At 38.9% G+C, this 12,932-nt stretch overlaps 1 protein-coding gene across 2 annotated transcripts in view; it reads left to right on the top strand.

Moving 5' to 3' along the window:
• Positions 1–667: 667 nt before the first annotated feature.
• Positions 668–12,932, top strand: part of mthfs (5,10-methenyltetrahydrofolate synthetase (5-formyltetrahydrofolate cyclo-ligase)) — a 28,070-nt gene continuing 15,805 nt past the window's right edge. The window contains exons 1-3 of one of the 2 annotated variants that reach the window (XM_083559456.1): positions 668–686; positions 4,017–4,154; positions 12,252–12,516. In XM_083559456.1, coding sequence (XP_083415582.1) covers positions 4,026–4,154; positions 12,252–12,516 — 394 coding nt within the window. In that variant the 5' untranslated portion in view covers positions 668–686; positions 4,017–4,025. Of the gene's footprint in view, positions 687–3,334; positions 3,380–4,016; positions 4,155–12,251; positions 12,517–12,932 lie in introns of those variants that run through there. The other variant, XM_083559455.1, reaches the window with a different exon arrangement.

The following is a 12,932-nucleotide window of genomic DNA, read 5'->3' as shown; positions in this document are numbered from 1 at the left end:
TATATATATATATATATATATATATATATATAATATATATATATATATATATATATATATATATATATATATATATATATATATATATATATATATATACTCCAGAACCAAATGTTTTTCTTTCTTTTCATTTTCTTCGTGAATACATGGGAAAGAAAATCGAAGAGAAACTAAAACAGGTTTTAATTTGACACAGGAAGTTGCCTTTTTATGTAACCATGGGAACGCATGAACGAACGTGTGGGCATGTGGGTACATGGTTTATGTTTACAAATATTACTCATCGTTTATCCTATGCATGTACGAATTGAAAAGTGACCTTATTTAAAACTGTTTTGTAGTAAATATCGATACACTGAAAATCTCTGTGAAATTGCTTATACCTTTTGTTAATTTATGTTGTCTGATGTAGCACCTTGGTCCTGTGGAAACGTTGTTTTGTTCCACTGTGTGCTGCACTGTATATCGGAAAAATACCAATCGATAAATGTCTTAGCTTGTCCACAATAAAAGACAAGTGTTAAGTACCACAACTACTTAACTACTGAGTGTATAAACCCCGCCCACTTCTATACTGAAAAGGCTATGACGTGTCCACGTGTTGCCTGGCGGCGCTGTTGTATAAAACGATTATAGATATAACTTCCGCCGGAAGTGGTAGCAGCGTTGACTGATTTGCACCGACGGTAATAAGTTTTGTTTATGTGCGGTTTGTTTAGCTTAATTTGTGTTAGAGTGCAGGACATGCATTCATTTCCTTACCTGACTGCATTCTCTCCCTTTTTAGAAGAAATAATAGTCTTTCTTTCTCTTTAATGTCGTGCCTCTCTGGGACTGTAGCTTTTAAATGTAAAACTCTAATTAGCGCTCATAACGTCCATAACAATGTATTGCAATAGACTTGATGGTGTGATAAACTTTTATTTGGCCCACTGTGGTGAAAAAAAAAAAATGTGCAAGATGGGAAGATCGGATTATTTTAGCCTTATGTAGAAAAAATGTGCTTTAAGTCATTCACGGCAAAAATAATAAATACTACTTCTTTATGATTCTGTTTTCACTCCTCTTGTGATGACAAGATGGAACAGGTATAAGGAATAAACCGAAAGAGCTTCATTGCCAAGTATGTTTACATTTACAAGGAATTTGTTTTGGTGACCGAAGCTTCCAGTTGCACATTTAACAACAACTAACAAAAAAAAAAGGTAAATAAGAATGAACTTTAAAAAAAATTTGTTTTTGCACATTTTCATAAGAAAAACATAAGTAACATTGCACAAAAGGTACAGAAGTGGTATTGCACATATCTTAAATGCTCTGCCTATTGTGCAATGAATTAAGTGTTCATGGTGCGCAGAGGAGGGACATGGGGTATAACCAGGAAGGAGGAAAAGAGGAAGACCATGGAGAAGGGTTATGGATGTGGTGAGGGAAGACATGCAGGTAGTTGGGTTAAAAGAGGTAGATGTAGAGGACAGAGGGGAATGGAAACAAATAATCTGCTGTGATCACAAATGTTAAGCTCAGTAGCTCCTAGTTTTATAACCTTAAAGACTGTAGAAAGAACATCACTTATAATCTTATACTCCAGTACTCATGTTAGTTCTCACTCTCCAGTGTTCTGTATTGTTGAAAGATTTATGATCAAACTCTTGATGTCACCCAAATGAGGATGGGTTCCCCTTTTGCGTCTGGTTCCTCTCAAGGTTTCTTCCTCATGACATCTAAGGGAGTTTTTCCTTGCCAAAGTCACCATGGCTGCTCATCAGGGATAAATACACACCATTCACCTTGACTGTTGATTTCTGTAAAGCTGCTTTGAGACAATGTCTGTTGTGAAAAGCGCTATAGAAATAAACTTGACCTTTTTTTGTAATTTACAGCCATAAACTGTCGCATCTTTTCTGGTACTGTGAACATTCTGAAAACTCTGCCAAGATGTACACCTCTTACTTTGAGCTTTATTTTAATGATATTTTGTTTGGGTATCTCACCTTTTGAGAAAGTGTTACTTTTTTTCGCAATTTAATTATTCTGCTTGCAAAATATTATATTTACAAGTGTTTGACTACAAAGGCTACACCCTGTTTTTTCTTCCAAAAGGATGTTATGATTTAAGTTTTTTTTCATCCCTTATAACAGGAAAACAAAACATGTGTTTCCTTATTGACTTGATTCGGTCTGTCAATGTGTATATGCATGTGCACGTTTCTGTACATTTGTGTGGAGAACTGTTGCCTTTGAACCTTTGACACTGATTATTTCTATTTTTAATTTATTTACTCCGAATATCTTTAATTCTATGGTGCATTTAATATTTCCTGAACCCCATGCTTTTGGTTGTTCCTTTTTATGTTCTGTAAACCGTTTTATATATAAAAATAAATAAATTGGATCATTTTAGTGACAGTTCTTTTAATCTCATCCATCAAAATGAACGAATTTTTTTCGTGCCTTTAATCACATTTCTAGCGTATATGTGTCACGTGACAACGACTCTGGCTAGAAGACTCATGATATGAACTACTCAATTCTGTTTCCTGTACATTGCCTTTAGAGATGCTTTGCTCATGCGCGTCCAGTAGAAACTGAACGAATCACTCTTTGAGACGACTCGTTCTTCTGAGTCAAATTAAAGACTCGTTCAAAAAGAACGAATCGTTAAAGAACGACTCATCACAAACTGGCTCAGGTTTCATTAATAAGGGGAGATGTAAAGTAAAACGTAAAGTAAAAACGTATTTACACAATGCAGCAAATGGTTCGTTTAAACGTTAGTCGTTAAACACTTTATTTTTATGTATTGACCTTTCACACAGTATTGCTGCTGAGTAACTACACAGGCGTCCTGACGTCTATATTTCTACGTGACATTGATAAAAACATCTACATCCGCTTTTAATTCCACGAAATCGTTTCCCACATTACTAAACAGAACACGACCGACTTTATAACCATTGAGGTATTGTTTAACCTCTGAGCTTTTCACACTGCTCATTGCCGTACCGTCACAAACATCTGAATCAACAAAGTCCATAATTATTCTGTAAGATTGTGATTAGGCATCTTACTATGAATAGATGAATGAATTGCGACATCGCAGCGAATGATTGTTTACGTCGTACCGGAAGTTCCGTCCGTGTCACGGGGCACCGGGAAACAAGTGGCTTGTTTCTGCAGTTCTGCAAATTACACATAAGTAATCAAGCGGGTTTTATGTTTTAGTTTTGATTTTAATTTTCGTACATCTACAAACGGGAAAATGACTTGTTTTTTTCCCACGTAGTTTGGTTCTGGAGTATTAGAAGAAAATAATAACAACGGTGTTTTTTGCATGTTGCAGATTCTCTTCCCAACATGAAAACTAAATGACCAGAAGGTACACTGATACTGGAAATGCATGTAATATTCTATTAACTATATGCTCGTCCACTATTGCAAATATACAAGTTTATTTTATCGATGTAAAGAAAAAATGCAACTGGGACAAGTGCAGGAAATGGACACAAGCGGAATATTTTTTATATATTTTTATAAAACATATATATATATAAGTTTTATAAAACACCCTGCATGCTGCACAAATCAATACGATTGGGGGGGGAAACAATGAAAATTACGGTTATATATTTTTTTCTTCGCGGCCCGGTGGTTCGGGACCCCTTATAATTTCATCTAGATTTCTACTATTGTTCTATACATGCATTATGGTTGTATATATGTTCAAGTATTGAATTAAAATAAAAAAAATTTTGGCTTTAAAAGTGTACCTGCTTGGCACAAAAAAAAACACCGGAAGTACTTTGGTTCGTCTGCCTACGCCGGGAAATGTAGTCCTTTAAAGTTAGTCTCAGCCCATGCAGTTGGTTGATGTGTGTGCGCGCGCGCGCATGCGTGTGTAATGGCATGCGTGTGTAATGGCATGCGTGTGTAGATGCTCATCAGTTACTGATTAACATTTGAAACATTGATCAGAACAAATTGGTGAAACAGGACCAGTGCATTCTAACCTGCAGGTGTGCCTAATGAGCCAGTTGAGCGCGATGGCAGCGCTGCGAGCAGCCAAACAGACCCTCAGGAAAGAGCTCAAGAAGCGAGTTGCTGCTCTGAGTGACGAGGATAAGCGACGCCAGTCCCAGATCGTTTCACAAAAGGTAAATACAGATGTGGACAGGTCTGGGGTGCACAGCGTTTACACGTGTGCGCTTTGTAAACAAGGGCAATGTGCATAGGGAATAACACACACACACACACACACACACAAAATCACTGGCCGTAAGGATCCTCAGTGTGTCTCTAACTATACTTTGAATATCCAAACCAATGCTTTCACTGGTCCAGCATGCCATACACAGGAAAAGGGAGAAAAAGAATAACATTTGAGAGGAAAAAAAAGGAAAATTTAGACTGATGTCATGCATAAGAGCTCCCCGAATAGCTGTATTAAACTCTAATGTCCAATAAATCAGATTGTTTCTCATTGTACTATAAGTTTATAAAAAACAAAACTGCACAATTTAAGCCAAAAACAGTAATGTTTTCTTTTTATATATGAGAGACCATGGCAATTTTTCATATATTTTAATATAAACTTTAGTTTAATGCAACATCTATGTCTAGGGCCCTCAATCAAGTTTGATTTTTGTCCTTTCATAGGAAAGGAGTATTCTTCTTCTTCTTCTTCTTCTTCTTTCGGCTTCTCCCATTAGGGGTCGCCACAGCAGATCATCCGTCTCCATACCCTTCTGTCCTCTACATCTGCCTCTTTCAACCCTCACCACATCCATAAACCTCCTCCTTGGTCTTCCTCTTTTCCTTCTTCCTGGTGGCTCCATCCTCAATATTCTCCTACCGATATACCTCATGTCCCTCCTCTGCACATGTCCAAACCATCTCAATCTCGCCTCCCTCACCTTGTCTCCAAAACGTCCTACATGCGCTGTCCCTCTAATGAACTCATTTCTAATCTTGTCCATCCTCGTCACTCCCAACGAAAACCTCAACATCTTCAGCTCTGCTACCTCCAGCTCCACCTCCTGTCTTTTACTTAATGCCACTGTCTCTAATCCATAGAACATCACAGGTCTCACCACAGTCCTATAAACTTTCCCTTTCACTCTTGCAGATACTTTTCTATCACAAGATGCTACATCATTGTATAGATGTTAATAATTCTTGGCCTGTGGACTTTCAAATGTGTAAAAGCTGTCAAGTGCATATTTTCACATCTTTGCACTTTAGTTCAAAACCGTATTTGCCCCTTGATACTGTTATGGCTTTACAGCTCAATGGCTCCATTACTATCCTGAGAGTAGAGTTTTGTGGTCTACTTCTGGATACTTTCTTCCCAGCTCCCAAAAACATGCACGTAGGTGGATTGGCTACGTTTTGTCAAGCCCATCTGCTCTTTCCTCAGTACATACACATAAAGCCAAGTTATCCATTAATAATGGATAGAAAAGCCTTAATGTAAATTGATCTCAAACAGAATAAGTGCTGGTGTACATTTAATAATCTATAAATAGATCTGACTAATCTGGTTAATAGGATATTAATGAGCCATGTAGATGCTTGAAAAATTTTCAGTTGGAATCAAAAATACCTTGCACACCTGCCCAGTGGTGCTTATGTGTATTCATATTTGACATAAATTGTGTGTGTGAATTTGGCAACAGATGCTCAGTAGTTTTGTTCTGAATATATGCAATACACGTATATGGATGTTTACAGCTATAAACTGAGAACTTGAACGAAGTCAATTCTGTCTTTGTGCTGTCTGTTAAGTCTTTGCTCACAGACACCCGATTATATAAAGCAGATAAATAAGTAAAATATGTTTTTGCAAATTTAAAGTCTGTATATTCACTATATTGCCAAAAGTATTCACTCACCCATCCAAATCATTAAATTCAGGTGTTCCAATCATTTCCACGGTTCCATGGCATGCAGACTGCTTCTACAAACATTTGTAAAAGAACGGGTCGCTCTCAGGAGCTCAGCGAATTCCAGCGTGGTACCGTGATAAAATGCCACCTGTGCATCAAGTCCAGTCGTGAAATTTTCTCGCTACTAAATATTCCACAATCAACTGTTAGTGGTATTATAACAAATAAGAAGTGATTGGGAATGACAGCAACTCAGCCATGAAGTGGTAGAACCTGTAAAATCACAGAGCAGGTCAGCGGATACTGAGACACATAGTGCACAGACGTCGCCAACTTTCTGAGTCAATAGCTACATTTCATATGGCCTTCAGATTAGAAGAAGAACAGTGTGTAGAGATCTTCATGGAACAGGTTTCCACGGTCGAGTAGCTGCATCCAAGCCTTACATCAGCAAGTGCAATGCAAAGCAATGGATAGTGTGGTGTAAAGAACGTCGTCACTGGACTCTAGAGCAGAGACGTGTTCTCTGGAGTGATGAATCACGCTTCACTGTCTGGTAATCCGATTGGATGAGTCTGGTTTTGGCGGTTGCCAGGAGGATGGTACTTGTCTGACAGCATTGTGCTAAGTGTAAAGTTTGGTGGAGAGGGATTAAGAAGTGGGGTTGTTTTTCAGGAGTTTGGCTCGGCCCCTTAGTTCCAGTGAAAAGAACTGTTAATGCTTCAGCATACCAGGACAATTTGATGCTCCCAACTTTGTGGGAACAGTTTGGGGACGGCCCGTTCCTGTTCCAACATAACTGAGCAGAGACTGCAATCCAGGTCTTCTCGTTCAAACATCAGTGTCTGACCTCACAGATGCGATTCTTGAAGAATGGTCAAAATTGTCCAAAAGTATGGTGACTCTACAGACAGATATGGTGGAGCTTAAAAAACACCACTAAAAATGGAACAGATGCCTTACGCCTTTCTGTACAAGTTGTTAAATTGGAAAATAAATGTGAGGATTTGGAGGCTACGTCTCGCTGCAAGAATATTTCGATTTTTGAGTCCCTAACGACATTACTGACTACTCTTGCACAGAAGGGATGGCTAAACTGCTTAAAGACGTGTTTGAGCTGGAGAACGAGCCGTTGTTGGAGAGGGCACATCGTACATTGCCACCTTAAGCCTAAAACGGGGGAGCGACCGCGAGCAATTGTGACGAGACTGCTTTATTTTTCGGATTGTGTGGACATCCTGCTAGGGAGCAGCGGCAGATATGTCTATCTCTGTGTTCTCAGACCTTACTGTAAAGTGTGCACAGGCCCTTAAATGATAATTGACGTAAGCTGAGGGTGACCTCATTAGGTTTGGTCTTCTACATCCTGCTCAGCTGCACGTTACATATAATTGTGTCATTTATTTTGTCTAATCAATCAGAATATTTGTGGGTTTGGTTGGAAACTCAGTCTATTACTAAATCATCTTTATTTTCTTTGTTGATATCTTCTCCACCCATCAAGCCCTCTGACATTACTACTTATCCTTAATGCTGTCGACACTCAAATTAGAAACCAGATTAAGTTTACCTCAGCTTCCCATTAATTGATGATTCATCTATTTCTCTTATCTTCTTTGAACTCTGCTTTTAGACAGTGACAGAATGTTAAGTCTTTTCAACATCTGTATTAAAGATGGCATTTTTTGTGAACGTGTATTTTAAGGAGTTGGATTTACCATCTTTCCATATGTGTAGAGATATTTTGGGTGAGACACTGTACTTCATTATCTCATGAACCGTCCATGTGGAAAATAGCGACAGTTCCGTTCGGTGTCCTGATGATTTATGTAATTTAAAACACCATAATTACTTTCAAACATTTAAAAGAATATTTTGTCTTCATACTCTATGTAGAGTATGGGTTCACTAATAATAAACATACATTTGCATAAAGCATTCATATTTGTCCATGGCCATGTTGATTAAAGAATAAAAAACTTGAATTTTATATATACAGTGGGTACGGAAAGTATTCAGACCCCCCTTAAATTTTTCACTCTTTGTTATATTGCAGCCATTTGCTAAAATCATTTAAGTTAATTCTTCTTCCTCATGAATGTACACACAGCTCCCCATATTGACAGAAAAACACGGAATTGTTGACATTGTTGCAGATTTATTAAAAAAGAAAAACTGAAATATCACATGGTCCTAAATATTCAGACCCTTTGCTGTGACACTCATATATTTAACTCAGGTGCTTTCCATTTCTTCTGATCATCCTTGAGATGGTTCTACACCTTCATTTGAGTCCAGCTGTGTTTGATTATACTGATTGGACTTGATTAGGAAAGCCACACACCTGTCTATATAAGACCTTCCAGATCACAATGCATGTCAGAGCAAATAAAAATCATGAGGTCGAAGGAACTGCCTGAAGAGCTCAGAGACAGAATTGTGGCAAGGCACAGATCTGGCCATGGTTACAAAAAGATTTCTGCTGCACTTAAGGTTCCTAAGAGCACAGTGGCCTCCATAATCCTCAAATGGAAGACGTTTGGGACGACCAGAACCCTTCCTAGAGCTGGCCGTCCAGCCAAACTGAGCTATCGGGGGAGAAGAGCCTTGGTGAGAGAGGTAAAGAAGAACCCAAAGATCACGGTGGCTGAGCTCCAGAGATGCAGTCAGGAGATGGGAGAAAGTTGTAGAAAGTCAACCATCACTGCAGCCCTCCACCAGTCGGGGCTTTATGGCAGAGTGGCCTGACGGAAGCCTCTCCTCAGTGTAAGACACATGAAAGCCCGCATGGAGTTTGCTCAAAAACACCTGAAGGACTCCAAGATGGTGAGAAATAAGATTCTCTGGTCTGATGAGACCAAAATAGAACTTCTTGGCCTTAATTCTAAGCGGTATGTGTGGAGAAAACCAGGCACTGCTCATCACCTGTCCAATACAGTCCCAACAGTGAAGCATGGTGGTGGCAGCATCATGCTGTGGGGGTGTTTTTCAGCTGCAGGGACAGGACGTCTGGTTGCAATCGAGGGAAAGATGAATGCGGCCAAGTACAGGAATATCCTGGACAAAAACCTTCTCCAGAGTGCTCTGGACCTCAGACTGGGCCGATGGTTTACCTTCCAACAAGACAATAACCCTAAGCACACAGCTAAAATAACGAAGGAGTGGCTTCACAACAACTCCGTGACTGTTCTTGAATGGCCCAGCCAGAGCCCTGACTTAAACCCAATTGAGCATCTCTGGAGAGACCTAAAAATGGTTGTCCACCAACGTTTACCATCCAACCTGACAGAACTGGAGAGGATCTGCAAGGAGGAATGGCAGAGGATCCCCAAATCCAGGTGTGAAAGATTCGTTGCATCTTTCCCAAAAAGACTCCTGGCTGTATTAGATCAAAAGGGGCTTCTACTAAATACTGAGCAAAGGGTCTGAATACTTAGGACCATGTGATATTTCAGTTTTTCTTTTTTAATAAATCTGCAACAATGTCAACAATTCTGTGTTTTTCTGTCAGTATGGGGTGCTATGTGTACATTCATGAGGAAGAAGAATGAACCTAAATGATTTTAGCAAATGGCTGCAATATAACAAAGAGTGAATAATTTAAGGGGGTCTGAATACTTTCCGTACCCACTGTGTATATATATATATATATATATATATATATATATGTATGTATGTATGTATGTATGTATGTATGTATGTGTGTGTGTGTGTGTGTATATATATATATATATATATATATATATATATATATATATATATATATATATATATATATATATATATATACACACACACATACATACATACATACATATATTATATATTATGTGTGTGTGTGTGTGTGTGTGTGTGTGTATATATATATATATATATATATATATATATATATATATATATAAAATGTGTGTGTGTGTGTGTATATATGTGTATACAGTGAGGAAAATAAGTATTTGAACACCCTGCTATTTTGCAAGTTCTCCCACTTAGAAATCATGGAGGGGTCTGAAATTGTCAACGTAGGTGCATGTCCATTGTGAGAGACATAATCAAAAAAATAATAATCCAGAAGTCACAATATATGATTTTTAAACTATTTATTTGTATGATACAGCTGCAAATAAGTATTTGAACACCTGTCTATCAGCTAGAATTCTGACCCTCAAAGACCTGTTAGTCTGCCTTTAAAATGTCCACCTCCACTACATTTATTATCCTAAATTAGATGCACCTGTTTGAGGTCGTTAGCTGCATAAAGACACCTGTCCACCCTATACAATCAGTAAGAATCCAACTACTAACATGGCCAAGACCAAAGAGCTGTCCAAAGACACTAGAGACAAAATTGTACACCTCCACAAGGCTGGAAAGGGCTACAGGGAAATTGCCAAGCAGCTTGGTGAAAAAGGTCCGAGAGCAATCATTAGAAAAAGGAAGAAGCTTAACATGACTGTCAATCTCCCTCGGACTGGGGCTCCATGCAAGATCTCACCTCGTGGGGTCTCAATGATCCTAAGGAAGGTGAGAAATCAGCCCAGAACTACACGGGAGGAGCTGGTCAATGACCTGAAAAGAGCTGGGACCACCGTTTCCAAGGTTACTGTTGGTAATACACTAAGATGTCATGGTTTGAAATCATGCATGGCACGGAAGGTTTCCCTGCTTAAACCAGCACATGTCCAGGCACGTCTTAAGTTTGCCAATGACCATTTGGATGATCCAGAGGAGTCATGGGAGAAAGTCATGTGGTCAGATGAGACCAAAATAGAACTTTTGGGTCATAATTCCACTAAACGTGTTTGGAGAAAGAAGAATGATGAGTACCATCCCAAGAACACCATCCCTACTGTGAAGCATGGGGGTGGTAGCATCATGCTTTGGGGGTGTTTTTCTGCACATGGGACAGGGCGACTGCACTGTATTAAGGAGAGGATGACCGGGGCCATGTATTGCAAGATTTTGGGGAACAACCTCCTTCCCTCAGTTAGAGCATAGAAGATGGGTCGAGGCTGGGTCTTCCAACATGACAATGACCCGAAGCACACAGCCAGGATAACCAAGGAGTGGCTCTGTAAGAAGCATATCAAGGTTCTGGCGTGGCCTAGCCAGTCTCCAGACCTAAACCCAATAGAGAATCTTTGGAGGGAGCTCAAACTCCGTGTTTCTCAGCGACAGGCCAGAAACCTGACTGATCTAGAGAATATCTGTGTGGAGGAGTGGGCCAAAATCCCTCCTGCAGTGTGTGCAAACCTGGTGAAAAACTACAGGAAATGTTTGACCTCTGTAATTGCAAACAAAGGTTACTGTACCAAATATTAACATTGACTTTCTCAGGTGTTCAAATACTTATTTGCAGCTGTATCATACAAATAAATAGTTAAAAAAAAATCATACATTGTGATTTCTGGATTTTTTTTCTTTTTTTTTTTTTTTTAGATTATGTCTCTCACAGTGGACATGCACCTACGATGACAATTTCAGATCCCGCCATGATTTCTAAGTGGGAGAACTTGCAAAATAGCAGGGTGTTCAAATACTTATTTTCCTCACTGTATGTATATATGTATGTATGTGAATTAAGCAGAAGGGGATGGATATGTGTATGACAGATGTACAGATTGAGGTGGTCAAGTGTTATTAAGGTTTTTAAAGTGTCCATATGTTGGTATAAAAGGGATGCTATTAAAGTCCAGAGTTAAAGTGACATTCCATGTGTGTGTGTCATGTGTAATGGTAACAAGAAACACAGGAAAATAACTTTAATTAAAAAAATAAATCCCTCTGTGCATTTGAGCTATATTTATATAAAAGCTTTAACATAGAGACAGTTTACTTCAGATTGCACCCGGTCCATGAATTGTAGTCCACTTTAAGTGATCTGTAAGGAAGTAATGGTCCTTGCCTACATTTTGAATTCGGTTTCTTTAACTAATAATAAAAAATCCAGACTACCATTGTGTCCAGTTTTCCAGGCCATAAATCCTTAGACTTGCAAAACACATTTTCTAACACCTTCAGCTTTTTGCTCTGTGGGAAGAAATAGGAGTGCCACATCTCCTTTACCAGGATTGCCTTTCACAGCGGAGACATACATCTCCTTTAATGGGACTGACAGTTGCAGGAGCCTTATGTCCTTTTCTGAGACTGACAGGCACAGATGCCACACCTCCTTCATTAAGACTGGAAGGTTAAGAGGACACACCTCTTTGTCTGGGATTGACAGAAAAAAAGGCCATGCATGCACTGAATGTTCAAATACTGCTGACTATAAGAGGAATGTAATAAACCAATTTTATAAAGAATAAATAATTCAGTGCTCCATTGTATTTTTAAAATTCACACCATTTTATTTTTGCATCTCTGCAGCTGTTCAAACATCCCAACTACAGAAGCAGTCAACGCATTGCTGTGTTCCTGAGCATGCATGATGAAGTTTGCACCGACGCCATCCTTCAGCACATGTTCAGCAGCGGCAAGGTCTGTTTCATCCCCAGGTACCAGAGCAACAGCAACCACATGGACATGCTGCGCCTGAACAGTATGGAGGACATGAACTCGTTGCCCGTCACCAGCTGGAACATTCAGCAGCCTGCTGACAACGACACACAGAGAGAGGAAGCTCTCGCTACAGGTAGGTTTCCCATAAAGTGCATCACGCAGGTTGTGAAACTTGCACTGGGGGTCATATATATATATATAATAGGAAAAGAAAATTATGAAGAATATGTCTCCTTATATACATGGCATATTAACTCATCGGAGTAATTTAAATATGTACTTCACTGTGACTGTGAAAGCAGGTGTACATTGTAGGTTAATGTAGGAGGAAATGCATCTGCTTTTGAAACCCATGTGAACCGTTTAAAGCCTTAAGATTTTCTAACATCAATGTAATGGAAGCCCGTTGATTAAAAATGTATAAAACAAATTCAATAAGTTTTTTTTTTATTTTTTATTTTTATAGTGTTGTGGCCAGGACCACCAGATGGCGCTGTGTTACTTTTTATTTAAGCCAAATTCAGAAAATGATGTGGACACATACGTGTG

Source organism: Silurus aristotelis, assembly GCF_946808225.1.
Source record: "Silurus aristotelis genome assembly, chromosome: 13".
In the NCBI taxonomy this organism is placed as follows: Eukaryota; Metazoa; Chordata; class Actinopteri; order Siluriformes; family Siluridae; genus Silurus; species Silurus aristotelis.
The sequence above is the reverse complement of the archived record's forward strand: the minus strand, read 5'-3'. Positions and strand labels throughout refer to the sequence as shown.